Raw genomic sequence first — 17179 nt, 5'->3', positions numbered from 1 at the left:
ACTATGACTTGGATTTAGTTTTTGCACGTGTGAGTAAGTATATATGTATGTGTATTTACTTTTATTTATTACATATATCCGTATGTGTATTTATATTTATTACAAACAGGAAGAACCTTATACCCTCATGCCCTTTCTGGTCTTTTATTTTTGAAACTCAGAGTTGGTGATTTTGAAATAAGAAAAGGTATGTGTGTGTGTATGTTATGTATATGAATGACAGAGACTGTGTGTGACCTACAAAGCCTAAACTTTTATAGCAAAAGTGTGCTGACCCCTTTATAGAATTAACTCATTCGATAACATGTCTATTTTGGGACTTCCCTGGTGGTCCAGTAGCTAAGACTCCGTGCTCCCAGTGCAGGGGGGCCTGGGTTCGATCCCGGGTCAGGGAGCTCTATCCCACATGCCGCAACTAAGAGTTCACATGCCACAACTAAAGATCCTGTGTGCTGCAACTAAAGATCACACGCAGCAATGAAGATCCCACGTGCTGCAACTAAGACCCGGCACAGCCAAATAAATAAATGTTTTAAAAAAAAATAAAAGCATGTCTATTTTGAGTGCCTCCTTTTTTTTTTTTTTTTTTTTTTTTCCAAAGTTAAGTTCTTAAATGTGTAGAGTAGTGAGTATGTTAGAGCATGAGCCAGCCACTTGGGGGGATTTTGGAAGTTCTAGCTGTGACCCTGCTCCTCACGGATAACCCCCATGCCCTGGCTTCTTGTCTGAGAACCTGTGTGATAGGACTAGGTGCTCTCTGAGAGTGAAAGCACGTTGGGGTGGATGCGAGTGTCCATGATGAATCAATGGGAAACACCTGCCAGGGGAACTGGAGGAGGTAGTTGATAATACGGTTTTCCTACCCTGGAAAGGATGCGTCGTTCTACCTGGCCTGGGCATTTCTGCTGCAGCAACAGGAAGGGGGACTGAGGTGTATTTCCCATCACTTAATTGAGGTGGGGGAATAAAATAGGTCACAGTCAACAGAAAAACATGTATTCAAAGCTAAAAGAAATGTGCTGGCCATGCTGGTTGTTGCAGTGAGATGTTTTTAATTCCTCTTAAACCTCTTTAACCATCTGTTGAGGAATGTTAACTCAACTGGAGAATTTCTGGTGTCATGTTGCCTAGAACCAATATTGTTTAGTCCTATGGATGCCCCAGGAGACTTTCACTTTCTGGCACTGGCGTCGGCATCCTTGTGATGCTCTTGGACTGACTTTGACCTGAACCCCTTGCCTGATGCAGTTAAAGCACCAGACTCCGGAGTGCTGTCTCCAGCTTCTAAGCCGCTGGATCACCCACTTCTTTGCGCCACCTGCTCATATATAAAACTCCTTTCCCTGCTTTGTGCCTTTCTGATAAAAGGAAGTTGGATGTTAGGGATCTTTAATTGTGTCTGAAAAATAAACCAACAGAACAGCATGTTTGGGACTGATATTATGGTGAGATGTCAAAGTAAACTTGAAATAGAGATCCTTCCTCCCCAAACCCCATCTCTAAGTCCTGTTTTATTGCAGACCACATAAAATCAAAGTGCTGGAGCACAGCTGCTCCGAAAGCTGAAGGTCCTCATGGTTATGGCTTGCTTTGGAAACTCATCCCCACCAGACTTGGCAGTTAATGAAAATATTTGCTTTGCTTGATATAAACAAAGTTTATGGGCAGAATTTGTAATTAGGAAACTCTTTAATTCTCTTTTACCCCTCAGTCCCCAATTTCTCTTGTGTCACTGAAGAATTCCAAGTATTTAAGAAAATAAACCCTCTCTCAGTAATGAGCTCATTGTTTTATTTCTGATGTTGTCATAAAAGATGCATTTCTCCCTCATTTTGTGTCCTCATCCAGATTAAGTGACCTGAAATCTGAGGTTTGTTTGTTTTCGGTCAGAGATACTCGTGTGTGAGTAGGAAAAGACAGTGCCTTGTCACAGCGCCTGCTCCCATCAGGCCATCCCATAGCTATTTGGGTACCCAGGTTGGTGATTTAGGCAGTGTAAGGGCAGCCACAGGGCAGGGTAGCTTTCTTCAAGCCACATGGAAAACCAGTGTCACCTCTTCAAGGCCCCCCACATTCTGTGAGTGTAACTCCCTGGGGCTGTGGGCTGTAGCCTCAATGCTTTCCAAGTTCTCGTCTGTCTCCTAGGGTTTCTTGTGACACATCCAGGGATCAGATGACCAGGCACCATTCTTGTAGGTACAGCACCTGCTTGCATTCCTAGATGAGACGGAGGTGGTGGTGGGGACTGGTCATGAGAACCTGATATTGGACCAGAAAAAAACAACTGTCCCTTCAACTGTCCCAAGTCTCAGCATGGTGGACCTTCAGCCCCAGTGGGAGTTGGCATTGTGGTGCACCCCCTGTTCTGCCTTAAGATCTATTTCCTCGCCAGACTGTTGAAGGGGAAGCAGCTAGGATGCTTCACGCCCTGGCTTAAGACGCCAAGGAGGAGGTTTTTGAAAGATTTCAGGCTTGTCCATGGTGGCGTTAAGAGATTAGCTCCTGGGTCTTGGGCATTGGTGGTGATGGTATCTTATAGTGCAGGCTCAGGAAGCAGGGTGGGCAAGGGTTGTAAGAGGACCAGAGTGGGAGACACTGCAGTTCACTTGGACTTAGGAAGTAAGGATCTCCATTAACTCCTTCCTTCCTGCTTCCCTCCCTCATGGGCAGAAAGTCAATTTATTTGTCTTGGGTGTTGACATAATGTCCTTGTTTTTGAAAATTCTAGTGAGAGTTTCCTGGTAATTCTCGTTGTTTCTTCAAATGTCAGTCATTTGGATATTTAGTTTCCCAAGTTTATTAAAACCCCTTCAAGCATAGCTGGCCCAGCTGAGACTGAAATTACCTTTCTGATGGTGCCAACTTAGGCCTTGCGGAACCTGTGGCTTTTCTGTTCACAGCTCTGCTTGTTTTGAGTTGCCTTTGAAAGCCATGCATGAGCCTGTTTGCCTGTTTTAAATGCCCCCTGGTCTGTGGAGGAGGTAACTCTCTACTTCACCGTGCCTCCTAACATGAAAAACAAGTTCAGTGATGCCATTGGGAACTTGACAGTTGGGGTTGCATCCTTTTTGAGTATTGTACACAAAGATCTGCAAAAATTGAGTTCCCACTTGGCTAGACAAACGGTTTAAGTTCAAATCCAGGCCTCGATTTTTCGGAGTCAGGAAGGCGTGGTAACTTTCATCAGTTGGTTAACTTTCATCAGAGACAAAAGTTTGCTTGTGGAAAACTTTCTGTACCTTTCCAGTTCTGCTGTATATAATTCAGAGCTTAAAGATGCTTTTTTTAATCATCAGGAAAATGATTTACCTCTTCTTCTTGCAGCATCTCAGTTGCTTCTTTGTATATACCTGGGGGTAAGGAGGAAAGCATGTCATCTGAGTACTTGAGGACTGGCTGTATTTTTTGAGAGGTGCTGGTCCTAGCCGATGTAGTCCCTTCTTTGTGTCCTCTCTACACTGCAATTGCCTCCTCTGTATTTTTTTTTTAAATACGTCTACCACCCTAGAATGTTTAATTCCCCCCCCCCTTTTTTTTTTTTGCTGCACCACGTAGCTCGCAGGATCTTAGTTCCCCAACCAGGGATTGAACTGATGCCCTCGACAGTGAGAGAGCAGAGTCCTAACCGCTGTACTGCCAGGGAGTTCCCTAGAATGTTTAATTTCGTTATAGTAAGCTTGTTTGTCCTTAAGTTCATTTAGGGGTTGAATACTGAGGAGAACCTGCTTCATCAGTGAGCCACGGTTCCAGTCTCATGACTAAGGGTTTGGGCTGCTTGAGTTGTAGGACGGTGGACTCTGTGCCATGCGGAGTATGAAGTGAATGGGATGCGAGAAGAATCTTAAAAAAAAAAAAAAATTCCACACACACATGTGGCACATGGGAATTCTAAGAATGTAGTTCTTAGGAATTAAATTTGCATCTAGCTATCACGGATGGCCTAACCTAAGGTTTTCTCTCTCCACTCCAGGAGGTGACTTTGGTCTGGAGATTTCCCCTCCAGTCCTGCCCCTTGGCCACGGTGGTGAGTTTTCTGTGAGCAGCCTTCCAGTGGCAGAGGATGCCTACAGGGTGAGCTTGGCCAAAGGTGTCTCCATGTCTCTGCCTTCGTCACCTCTGCTGCCTCGACAGTCTCACTCTGTGCCATCAAGATCAACCAAAAAGTCCCCAGGTAAGCGAGCAACAAAACAGTCCCCAAACTACATGTATTGGAATTAGGCAGAACTAGTGCTTATAAGAAATCTTCTGGGAGAAGGTTTTTTTCTTTGTTATGGTAACTTCTCGAAGAAGGGAATCTTTAAAAAAAAAAAGATGATTTGAATAGATTGATTTCTTTAGTTCAACCTATATATAAACTATTTTGATTGCCCAGGCTATAGTTTTACAAAGATTCATGTTATCAATATTAACCATCAGTTTTGTTTTCTTGTTCACAAATTAGGGAAACGCTGTAATCTAAATTCATTGTGGTATGTTTAAAGGTTATGGATTTTGGCAAGTGTAATCCGACCACAGTCTGTTTATTACCACCCAGCGCTATATACTGATGTGTTTCCTTGATTACATCATCCAGCATTTGAGCAGCTATAAAATTTAATTGTTGGTGAAAATTCAGACTTTTAAAGGGGTGGAACAAGGGCCTTATGGATTACTTGTATGAAGTATTTTGACTTCCCTTATTATTACCAACTTTTTGCACTTAACTTTACCAATAAAAACGCAAACATTATTTAACTTTAATCAGATGTGAGGAAGGCCTTTCCAAAATAATGATACATGGAATCATGAAAGTTCTTTGATCTTCTTTTAGGTTTTCTGAGTATTTGTTTACTGAGGGCAAGATAAATTGGGGCCTTATTGATCATATGCCACTGTAAGAATCGTTCACATTTACACATAAACATGTTTGGAATTGATCTAAGATATGCTCTGGGACTGTGAAATTGGTATCTGTTTTTCTAATCTCCTGAATGAGTGTATTACTTGAGATGTTATAGGCATTATTTCTGAATCATTTAGTGGATATTTGCGGTTTATGTGGGGTAAAATTAAGAGCGCAAACCTTAAACTCTGAATGTTAGAAATGGTGCTGTGAATTGGTGAGTGTCCAAAATCTTTTATTCTAGAACTTTCTTACTTTGGACAACATTGTTTACAATCCAGTCATTAGCTGGAACTTGGAAACCTCTTTGGTATGAAGTGATTTCCTGTGCCAAGGAATCTGACCTGTTTATCAGTATTTGGGGAAATTCCTGGAATGTCCTTTCTTCTCTTTGCCCTCCCCCTACTGCTATATCTCTTTGTCAGATTTCTTCTCTTCTTTCAAATTCCAGTTCCCACACTGCCTCTTTTGCCGGTTACCCCACTGGAATTACTCCTTTTTACAAATTGTGCACAGCACTTTACTTTTATTCTTATTAGCTTCATCATTTGTCCTTTTTTCTTGAATTAGTGTGTATGTGCTTCCTATGTCTGATGGTTGAGGACGGGCATGATGTCTTCTCCAAGTATACCTCATCTATATAAAACAGATAATAGAGGTTTCTCTCCTATAGTCTGCTACTGCAGATGAATTGATGCTGCTTGGGCCCTGGGATTGGCCAACACCTGAGAGACTCTGGGGAATACTGCATTTCAGATATAGTTTTATTAATAAAAAAATCAGTGTTAGTTTTAGTGGGACTTCAATCTTTAAAAATTTTTTTCCAGCTTTACTGAAATATAATCAACCCATGACTTTGTAAGTTTAAGGTATACAACGTAGTGATTTTATATATATATATATATATATATAAAATATATTACAGACTGATTACCACAATAAGGTTAGCTAACATATTCATCACTTCACAGTTACTATTTACTTATTTATTTTGTGGCATTTTAGGGGGACATCAGGTAGCAATGAATGGCATGGCAAGCTTGGGCAGAGTGGCAAGCCAGAAGAGTCTCATTTAGACTGCAGGCACACCTGCAGAGAAATCCCTGACAAGGCCTCATCTCCTCTGTCCTGACCAAATTAGATATCTTTGGTTTTAGAGAAAATATCCCAAAGTTTGTTTTTCTCCATAGGAATAAATTTATTTCTGCTAAGGTCTTTGCAAGGCCTTATGCATAGAAGGGAGTAGTTAGCTCTGCAACATTCAACGTTTTAGCGGGTTGAAGGAAATATTCTCCATATTAGATGCTTTTGGTCCAAATGATAATTAAATACACTAAGCAGATTCCTCTTTGGTGGGGCAGTGTTTGTGGATTGCCCAAATTTGCACATCAAATTAGTGTCTCACAGTGTTAATTTGGTTTCATTATCTTGGTAATTTTAATTCGAAAAGGAAAGTTAAAGGCAGAGGTGCTTGCTTAAAAATGGCAGTGATTCGGGATGCATCAGACAGTAAACAGTGTTTTTTACAGTGTCGAACACACACAGATTTCTGTTTAAACCATATCGTTGGAAAAGTATCTAGAGTCCTAATGTTCTACCTGCCTATAAAAATAGTTGACATACGGTTGTGAACATGCACTGGATTTTAAAATAGCCATCTATTTAAAAAGCTAGCACTGTTGTTGCTAATAATACAGTAAATACGGTGTGTGCGCAGAGCCCATAGTTAGAGACCCGCCCCCGCCTACCCCACCCCCTCTGTTTTCCCTCTCCATCTGGCTTTGCTTCAGAAGCACATCATCTTTCAGCCCCAGCTCTGAAAGATGCTGACTTCTGTTCTCATTTGTTAAATTAGATGCCTTTTTCTTTTGTTTAAGGCAAAAACAAAATGAAAAAAAAACTGCACCAAGAACCAAACCTGTTTTACTTGTTTGGGTAGAACGTCTTCACTAATTGACGCTAATCAAGAAACTGTTGGCCCGAAACTGTTATTCTAGCAAAGGTCAAATACTATAAACTCCTGTCACAGGCACTCAGCACAGCCTGCATTAATAATGAAAGTTTGTATACTAGTATACTTGGTGATTGGCTCCTGGGCCATGGGAACTCAGGACCAGAGAAAATGTCGTTAATGTCGCAGTAATGTGACCCTGCATTTCACATGACTTGAGTTTCTTACGTTCCACTTACATTGCTAGTTATTATTTTTATTTACTCTCCTTCCACCTTGCTCCACCTTATTTATATGTTTTTCACTGCTAGTCGGAAGGTTCAGTTTCCCGAGTACTGTTCACATTTTTTGTTTTTTTCTAAATGAAACATAAATTTTCTGATAATGAAAACAAGGATCAGTATCCATTATGTAGTTCTGTGGCTGGTGCAAGCCTTTTTGGATTAAGAATTCATTAATATTTGTAAAGCATTCTTTGGTCTCCGAGAGAAGAGCAAGCCCATTTCCTGTGGATTGTTTATTAGTAATATAATTTGTTACTTTATATTTGGATTACATTTCCCAGATCACTTTGGGCCCATTATGGAACAATCAAAAGGAGGCACAGAGCAACCATTTAAAACACTGTGAATGGAGTAAAACAGCAGATGGTGAAAAGTGGGTGATACTGCTTTTCTCATCCTCGCTTATATGGGGAGGCTGGGTAGTGCTGGTTATAGTCATCCCCCCTTATTTGTGGTTTCTCTTTCTTTGGTTTCAGTTACTCGTGGTCAGTGTCCAAAAATATTACATGGAAAATTCCAGAAGTAAACAATTCATAAGGTTTTTTTTGGCTGTGTCGGGTCTTAGTTGGGGCACGTGGGATCTTCGTTGAGGCACGTGGGATCTTTTGTTGTGGTGCGTGGGCTTGTCTCTAGTTGTGGCCTACCCAGCCTGGCGGGCACCAGGGCGCGTGGGCTCTCTAGTTGAGGTGCACGAGCTCAGTAGTCGTGGCGCGCAGGCTTAGTTGCCCTGTGGCATGTGGGATCTTAGTTCCCCGACCAGGGATCAAACCCGCATCCCCTGCGTTTGAAGGCGGATTCTTTACCACTGGACCACCAGGGAACTCCCAACAGTTCATAAGTTTTAAATTGTGTGCCGTTCTGTAGTAGCTCACGTGATGAAGTCTCGCTCTGTCCTGCCCAGAATGTGAATCGCCCCTCTGTCCAGTGTGCCCTGCCCATTAGTCTCTGCATAGCTCCCTCAGTCATCAGATCCACTGTTGTGTTATCGAGGTGCTTGGGTTCAAGTAACCCTTATTTTACTTAATAAAGGGCCTGAAGTGCAAGAGTAGTGATGCTGGCAGTTCAGTTATGCAAAGAGAAGGGTTTGTAAAGTGCTTTCCTGTAAGTGAAAAGGTTCTTGACTTAATAAGGAAAAAAAAATCATATGCTGAGGTAGCTAAGATCTATGGTAAGAACGAATTTTCTATTCGTGAAATTGTGAAGAAGGAAAAAAATGTGTGCTAGTTTTGCTCTCGCACCTCAGACTGTAAAAGTTATGGCCACGGTATGTGATAAGTGCTTTAGTTAAGATAGAAAATGGGTTAAATTTGTACAGTAAGGTACGTTGAGAGAGAGGCCCCATTCTATTTTATTGTTAGTCACTGCCGTTAATCTCTTACTTTGCCTAATTTATAAATTAAATTTTATCATAGGTATATATGCATAGGAAAAAACCCTATAGTATACATGGGGCTCAGTACTATCAGCAGTTTCAGGCATCCACTGGGGGTCTTGGAACGTATGAGGGGAGCTGCTGTATTTGCATCTCTGCCATCTCCAGTCCCAGTTCTGTGTCAGTTAACAGAGATGATGCAGCAGTTTTGAAAACCCCTCTGGCTGTTTGTTTCTTTAAGGGAAAAACCTCAAAGCTGACAGGCTGTAAAGTGGAAATCATTCTGCCCTTTGATTCTTGGACCATGAATTAATGTCCACCAAGGCCCTCCTTCCCTCACCCTGCTGGAGTGTTTCTTGTAGAAAATTTGGAAATCCCAGTGTAGAGACAGAACTATGCTTAGTGTTTTGATTTTCTAGTTTTTTTTTTTTTCAATCGATTCTTCCTAAACCCAGGACCACACGCGCTTTGCCATTTTTCACTGAATATTATATCATGAGCACGTTCCAGTTTGCTTGAAGAATTTGTCATTCGATGTCCATTGTTTCAGTATTCCGTAATTGATTTTTAACTAATTTCTGGCTGTTAGATATTTACATTATTTTTCAGTTTAAAAAAATTGTAGCGTGAGCCAAGGTATTTTTTTGCTATTAAATGCCTATGAATTTTTAATTTTATAAATGTATTTTATTTATTTTATTTTTGGCTGTGTTGGGTCTTCGTTGCTGCGTGCGGGCTTTTCTCCGGTTGTGGTGAGTGGGGTCTACTCTTCGTCGCGGTGCGTGGGCTTCTCATTGCGGTGGCTTCTCTTTTTGCGGAGCACGGGCTCTAGGCGCGCAGGCTTCAGTAGTTGTGGCACGTGGGCTCAGTAGTTGTGACGCATGGGCTTAGTTGCTCCACGACATGTGGGATCTTCCCGGACCAGGGCTCGAACCCGTGTCCCCTGCACTGACAGGCAGATTCTTAACCAATGCACCACCAGGGAAGCCCGAATTTTTAATTTTAGATGTGATAAAATACACATAATAAAAGTTCCCATCTTAACCATTTTTAAATGTACAGTTTAGTCATGTTACATACACTTACGTTGTTGTGCACCCAGTCTCCAGAACTCCCCATGTGAATATTTTTGTTCAGTAACTTTTACATACGTCTGATCTCTCAAGAGTGGCAGGTTCCCGGAAGTGGAAGTATTGCACTAAATGGACTACATGTTTTTTTGTTTTTTGTTTTTTTTTGTTTTTTTTTTTGGTACGCGGGCCTCTCACTGTTGTGGCCTGTCCCGTTGCGGAGCACAGGCTCCGGACGCGCAGGCTCAGCGGCCATGGCTTACCGGCCGAGCCGCTCCGCGGCATGTGGGATCTTCGGGGACCGGGGCACGAACCCGTGTCCCCTGCATCGGCAGGCGGACTCTCAACCACTGCGCCACCAGGGAAGCCCGATGGACTACATTTTTAAAGATTTAAAGATTCTTGGTACATACTGCCCAGTCACTTTACGAGAAGCTGCATTGATTACACATTCCCTCCAGCGTTCTTAGAGTGACGTCCTTTTGAAGTCAGCATCTTCAGGGGACAGTCTTGAGTGGATGGTGCTAGTAGGGTGCTTTGTCAGGCCTCGTTGTAGACCCCTGAGAATTAGCAAGAAGAGGCTGAGAGTAGTCGTTCGTAACCCTCCTCTTTTGAACTCCCCTTCTGTCTGCGCTTCTCAATTTCCATTTTTTCTTTCTTTCCACGGTACTATGGCAGGGGAATTATCACAGCTGAGTCAGATCAAGTTCATAGTCAGAACCACACTCAGCTGGCTTCCAGTTTTAGCTACTGCCGCAGTCTGTGTTCTGTGTGCGGACCTTGGAGGATCACAGACAGGTTGGGGTTGGCAAGGCCTCTAGGGCGCATCCAGTCAGGCCTCTTTGCAGATACGGAAGCATCATTACGGAACTTGCCCCAGTGTGCAAGTTAAGGTAGAGGCTGCCCTAAGTCCAGCCCCCTGCCCTGCCTTAGCACGTTCTCCTATGCCAGTGCTAGTCTGCATTGTTCTGTCTGCACATTGCTGACACATGAGCTGTAGGTGACATGGCACTGTGTTCTGGTTGCATGCCTGGGGGGAGGCTATAGGCTGGAGGTTGTACACACAAACATCTGTGAGGCTTCTTCCTAGGGAGGTGGAGGATAGCACGGGGAACACACAGTCTCAGCACAGGTCTGCTGGAAGAACCAGCTAGTTCTCAGTCCTGCTGTCACCTGTGAGTAGTCAGGTCACAATCAGGGCTCTGACCTTCAGCAAGGACGGTTCCTCCTGCTGTGGTGAACTGGACAGCTCTCTTTGTTTCCTCCTGCAAACTTGTTATATGACCACCTACTCCAAGGAGCCGGGCGGCCCTGCCTGTACCTTACTGCTCCATGCAGCCATGACCAGGACACACATACTTTGTTGTTCTGTGCTCACACACAGACCTGTGTGCATTCGGTTTGCTCCACTGTGAACTTAAGGACCTTTGAGTGCCGTTAATTCTCCTGCCTGTGAATCCTGGTTCACCCATACACGATTTGGCTGTACCATGCGATCATGCCTAGGAATTTTAAAGAAGACTGCTTTAAAATTTAAAGCAGCCCTTTAAAAAAGGGTCCTACCTTCAGAGATACTGATTTAGTGCATGTGAGGTATGGCCTGGGCGTTGGGATTTTAAAAAAATCTTCCCAGGTGATTCTAATATGTAGCAAAGTTTGAGAACTTCGGTAAAGAATATGTGATTATATGATAAAATTCCTTTTCAATGAAGGTAGATGTAGATATTTGTTATCTTTATTTTTTAAATTTTAGAATATTTGTAGAGGAAAATTCATTACAAAAATGTACAGAACAAGGTACAGTAAATCTTGGTCCCTTCCACCCCCATGCCCCTAAAAAGACAACCATTTCTGACAGTTGGTTGAATTTCTGTTTTTTTTCTTTCTTTATTTTATTTATTGGCTGTGTTGGGTCTTTGTTGCTGTGCGCGGGCTTTCTCTAGTTGCAGCGAGTGAGGGCTACTCTTTGTTGCGGTGTGTGGGCTTCTCATTGCAGTGGCTTCTCTTTGTTGCAGAGCACAGGCTCTAGGCATGGGGGCTGCAGTAGTAGTGGCACGTGGGCTCAGTAGTTGTGCCTCATGGGCTCTAGAGTGCAGGCTCAGCAGTTGTGGCACACGGGCCTAGCTGCTCCGTGGCATGTGGGATCCTCCCAGACCAGGGCTTGAACCCTTGTCCCCTGCACTGGCAGGCGGACTCTTAACCACTGCGCCACCAGGGAAGTCCGGTTGAATTTCTTTCCTGCCTTGTTTCTGTAGTGAATAAATGATAGTATTTGCCCACTCCCCCTAGCATCGTACATGTAAGACGATCCCAGTTTCCCACTAAATAAAGAACATTCTTAACATATTAATATTTAAAAGCCTCTTTATATTTTCATTGGATAGGCTTTAACTCTAGGATTACTAGTTGAAAAGTGTTTTGATTAATGTTGTGAATGGATTATTATATACTTATTGGTCATTTGTACTTTTTTCTTTGGGGAATACTTGTGGTATTTGTCTTCTGTTCTACTGGGGCAATATAGAGTTCTTACTGAATTACCACAGCTTTCTTGTTGTTTGTTTTAAGGCCATCAGTCATGTATGTTATTCAAAAATTTTCCCAGTTCATGATTTTCCATTAGGTTTATAGTGTTTTATGACTCACAAAAGTTTTTTGTTCTTTCAATTCAAATTTACATATTTTTCCATTATCATTTATCCCTTTGCATTTTTTAAAAAACAGCTTTATTGGGATATTTTGCATATCATATAATTCATCCATTTAAAGTTTACAGTTCAGTGTTTTTAGCATTTTCACGGGGTTGTGCATCCATTGCCACAATCTAATTTTAGAACATTTTTATGTCCCTTTAAAAAAAAATCCATTTGCATTAGCAGTTACTCCACATTCCTCCCTCCCTCCAGCCCCCTACCCCACAGCCCTAAGCAAACACTAATCTGTTTTTTTCTTTATGGATTTGCCTGTTTGGGGCAAATAGAATCATATGATATGTGGTCTTTTGTGACTGGCTTCTTTCATGTATGTATTATATATGCATGTTTTTTAATCCATTCTTCAGTTTATGGACGTTTGAGTTGTTTCCACTTTTTGGCTATTATGCATAATGCTGCTATGAACATTTGTGTATGCATTTTTGTGTGATTGTAGCTTTTCATTTTTTTCTGGGGTACGTACCAAGGAGTAGAATTGCTGGATTAATATAACTCTATGTTTAACCTTTTGAAGTACTGCCAAATTATTTTCCACCATGACTGCACTATTTTGGATTTCCAGCTGTGGAGTATGAGGTTTCCAGTTTCTCCACATCCTTGCCAACTCCTGTTATTATCAATCTTTTTGATTATAGCCATTGTAGTACATGTGAACTGGTATCTCATTGTAATTGTAAGAATTCTTTGTATGTTCTAGATACAAGTTATGCAATATGCAAAATTTTCTTCCATTCTGTGCTCTTGATACTATTGTCATAAGTGCAAGAGTTTCAATTTTTTTTTTTTTTTTTTTTTTTTTTTGCGGTACGTGGGCCTCTCACCGATGTGGCCTCTCCCGTTGCGGAGAACAGGCTCCAGACGCGCAGGCTCAGCGGCCATGGCTCACGGGCCCAGCCGCTCAGCGGCATGTGGGATCCTCCCGGACCGGGGCACGAACCCGTGTCCCTCCCCTGCATCGGCAGGCGGACTCTCAACCACTGTGCCACCAGGGAAGCCCAAAAGTTTCAAATTTTGATGTCCAGTTTATTAATATTTTGCCACTGTCTTTTTGATGTCGTATCCAAGAAACTATTGCCTAGTCTAAGGTCACAAAGATTTATGCCTATGTGTCCTCCTAAGAGTTTTATAGTTTTAACTCTTACATTTAGGTCTGGATCCTTTTTAACTCCATTTTTGTGAATGGTGTGTGGTAGGGGTCATCTTCATTCTTGCACATGAGGAAGGATATACAGTTGTCCCAGCACCATTTATTGACAAGTCGATTCTTTTCCTGCTGAATGGACTTTGAGTGATCAAGTCACTGTTGTGCCCAGACCAGCCCTTCTGTTCCACTTCCCCTTTGCTTATTCTCCTCCTTCTGTCTTAGGTCAAAACTTTCTCTTTCAGAGCTGACCTCAGGTGTGGCTTGCATCTGTTGCTTCATCCAGCCCTCCTTTATGTCTCTCCTTTTCCCTATATGAGAAAATACTTACTGTTCCAAACACCTGTAGCACTGTGCTTCCTCCTCTCTCTGCACTGCCTTTCATGGCGTTTCTCTGCCTTGACATTCCGTGAGCTCCTTGTCTTTGGATCTTGCCTTTGTGTTTCCCCTTGGATACTTGGAAACAGGATCTAATCACTTCCTTCAGACAGTTACCCTGGTGATGGGGCACTGGTATGCACCTATTAAAATGAGTAGGATTTTAGTGGTCCACCAGTTCCATGTGATTGGTTGAAAATCAGGAAAACAATTTAAATTGCAGTACCTTGCATTTGTAAAGCTGGGAACATACCTTTCCCCATATCTAGAGAGAACTGATGCTTAATTAAGGTCGTACCTCTCTCAGGACTTTGCTATGATCAGGGATGGGCAAAGAGGAGTATGTTTGAAACTGGGTCAGCAGCCTTCTCATGCCTCCTTTTCTGTGTTCCTGTCACTCTTCTACTTTCTCGGGCTTCTGGCATTTTTTTGCTGCGTGATTCCCGCCACCTGTAGTTAATGATGACTGGAGGTTTTACCCAGTCATGCTTTACGGCAGTGTCAGGTGCACCCTTTGGTGGTGTCAGATGGCGGCTAGGACAAACCAAGTGCCGTGCTCAGAAATGAGGGTTTTTACCTTAAGAAAATAGATGGGAGCAGAGGCAGTGGCAGTGGGAACCTCTTCTTTTTGATCATTTCTGATTCACAGAGAAACACAGAAGTCACAGAAGCCCATGGAAGCTATCGCACCCCTATCTAACATTAATGAAAGTTAGTGAGTGGTCAAAACCGACAGGAAGGAAGGATTGATGTTCCAGCCTGAATCCTCAAATTTGTAGTGAAGCAAGTCTGTGGGTGGGTCAGCAGGAACGGCTGGCTTTGTTCCAGGCAGAGTGGCAAAGGTGTGCAAAGCTGGGAGTTGGGAAGCGAAAGTGGACATAGAATGGTGATCTCTAGAAGAGAGGTCAGTAAGAGCTGGAGAGCGTCCTGCAAAAGGAAAACCGGGACCATCAAGAAAATCTTCATTATTCAGGCCTGGAGTGTTGAAACCAGTAAGCTTTGCCTCTGGGGGTCTATTGAGAGTTACCAGCTAACAGTTACGGATGGAACCCCTTTTCTGTGCAAGGGTTCTGAGAAATAAAATTTAGGAAACTCTTCCAAGGAGACGTGACTTTCTTTTTGTTTCTCTCACCAACAAAATGTTCCTTTATTGGCCAAAGGTCCTAAGTGGTAGTTAATGAGCTCACCTTTTTTAAAAAAATAGAATTTATTTAAGAACAGTTTTAGGTTCACTGCAAAACTGAATGGAAGGTACAGAGATTTCCTGTCCCCACACATGCATGGCCTCCCTCATTGTCAATATCCCCACCAGAGGGTACCTTTGTTACAGCTAATGAATCTGTATTGACACATCTTTATCACCCAAAGTCCAAAGTTTACATTATGGTGTTAGACATTCTCTGAGTTTGGACAAATGTATAGTGACACGTATCCATAATTGTGGTATTATACAGAATTTTTACTGCCCCCGAAATCCTCTGTGCTTCACCTAATCGTCCCTCTCTCCCTACCCCAACTCAAACCCCTGGCAACTACTGATCTTTTTACTGTCTCCATGGTTTTGCCTTTTCCAGAATGTCATATAGTTGAAATTATACAGTATGTAGCCTTTTCAGATTGATTTTTTCATTTAGTAATAGGCATTTAAGATTCCTCCATGTCTTTTCATGGCTTGAGAGCTCATCTTTTTAGTGCTGAATAATATTCCATTGTCTGGATGTACCACGGTTATTTACCCATTCATCTACTAAAGGACATCTTGGTGGTTTGAGGTTTTGGCAGTTATGAATAAAACTGCGGCAAACATCTGTGTGGAGGTTTTTGTGTGGACATAGTTTTCAACTCGTTTAGGTAAATAAATACCGAGGAGCGTGATTGCTGGATCATATGGTAAGAGTGCTTAGTTTCATAAGGAACCAACAAACTGTCTTCTGAAGTTGCTGTACCCATTTTGCATTCTCACAAGCAATGAATGAGAGTTCCTGTGGCTCTGCATCCTCGCTAGCATTTGGTGGTGTTAGTGTTTTGGATTTTGGCCTTTTTAATAGGTGTATGGTGGTGTCTTGTTGTTTTAATTGGCATTTTCCTGATGACACATGTGGTGGTGCATCTTTTTGTATGCTTATTTGCCATCTGTATATCTTCTCTGGTGAGGTGTCTGCTAAGATTTGGTCCTTTTTAAAAATCAGGTTGTTTTCTTATTGTTGAGTTTTAAGAGTTCTTTGTATATTTTGGATAACAGTCCTTTATCAGATATATCTTTTACAAATATTTTCTCCTTTTCTGTGGCTCATCTTCTTAGTCTGTTGACATTGTCTTAGAGCAGAAGCTTCTAGTTTTTTTTTGGGTTTTTTTTTGTTTGTTTGTTTCTTGCGGTACGCGGGCCTCTCACTGTTGTGGCCTCTCCCGTTGCAGAGCACAGGCTCCGGACGCGCAGGCTCAGCGGCCATGTCTCACGGGCCCAGCCGCTCCGTGGCATGTGGGATCTTCCCCGATCGGGGCACGAACCCGTGTCCCTTGCATCGGCAGGCGGACTCTCAACCACTGTGCCACCAGGGAAGCCCAGAAGCTTTTAGTTTTAATGAAGTCCAGCTTATCAGTGATTTCTCCTATGAACATACCTTTGGTATTATATCTAAAAAGCCCTTGCCATACCCAAGGTCATATAGCTTTTCTCCTATTTTACCTTCTAGAAGTTTTATAGTTTTAAGTTTGTGAGCCATTTTGAGTTAAATTTTGCGAAGGGTGTGGAGTTTGTGTCCAGATTCATTTTTTTGTATGTGGATGTCCAGTTATTCCAGCACCATTTGTTGAAAAGACTTTGCTCCATTGTATTGCCTTTGCTCCTTTGTGAAAGATCAGTTGACTGTATTTATATGGGTCTATTTCTGGGCTTTCTGTTATGTTCCATTGATCTGTTTGTCTATTCTGTGCCAATACCACACTGTCTTGATTACTTTAGCTTTATAGTAAATCTTGAAGTCTGGTAGAAGAACTGTGTTCTTCTTCTTCCGTGTTATGTTGGCTATTCTGGGTCTTTTGCCTCTCCATAGAAACTTCAGAAGCAGTTTGTCAGTATCCACAAAATAACTTGTTGGGGGTTTGATTGAGATTATATTGAATCTGTTGATCAATTTGGGAAGAACTGACATCTTGACAGTATTGAGTCTTCCCATCCTTGAATGTGGACCATCTCTCATTTTGTTAGTTCTTTGATTTCTTTCTTCTGCGTTTTGTAGCTTTCCTCACATAGATCTTGTATCTATTTTGCTTTTTATACCTAAGTATTTCATTTTGAGGGATGCTAATGCAGATGGTATCCTATTTTTAATTTCATATTCCACTTGTTCATTGCTGGCATATAGAAAATTGATTGACTTTTGTATA

At 42.1% G+C, this 17179-nt stretch overlaps 1 protein-coding gene across 6 annotated transcripts in view; it reads left to right on the top strand.

Moving 5' to 3' along the window:
- Nucleotides 1-17179, top strand: part of TANC1 (tetratricopeptide repeat, ankyrin repeat and coiled-coil containing 1) — a 230222-nt gene that overhangs the window by 98823 nt on the left and 114220 nt on the right. For all 6 annotated transcript variants that reach the window (XM_029225497.1, XM_029225499.1, XM_029225498.1 and 3 more), the window contains one exon: nucleotides 3971-4171. In XM_029225497.1, the coding sequence (XP_029081330.1) occupies nucleotides 3971-4171 (201 nt within the window). The remainder of the gene's footprint in view (nucleotides 1-3970; nucleotides 4172-17179) is intronic.

Source organism: Monodon monoceros, unplaced genomic scaffold, assembly GCF_005190385.1.
Source record: "Monodon monoceros isolate NGI ecotype Baffin Bay Population unplaced genomic scaffold, NGI_Narwhal_1 Super_Scaffold_16, whole genome shotgun sequence".
In the NCBI taxonomy this organism is placed as follows: Eukaryota; Metazoa; Chordata; class Mammalia; order Artiodactyla; family Monodontidae; genus Monodon; species Monodon monoceros.
Note: the sequence above shows the minus strand (reverse complement) of the source record. Positions and strands in the feature narration are given on the sequence as shown.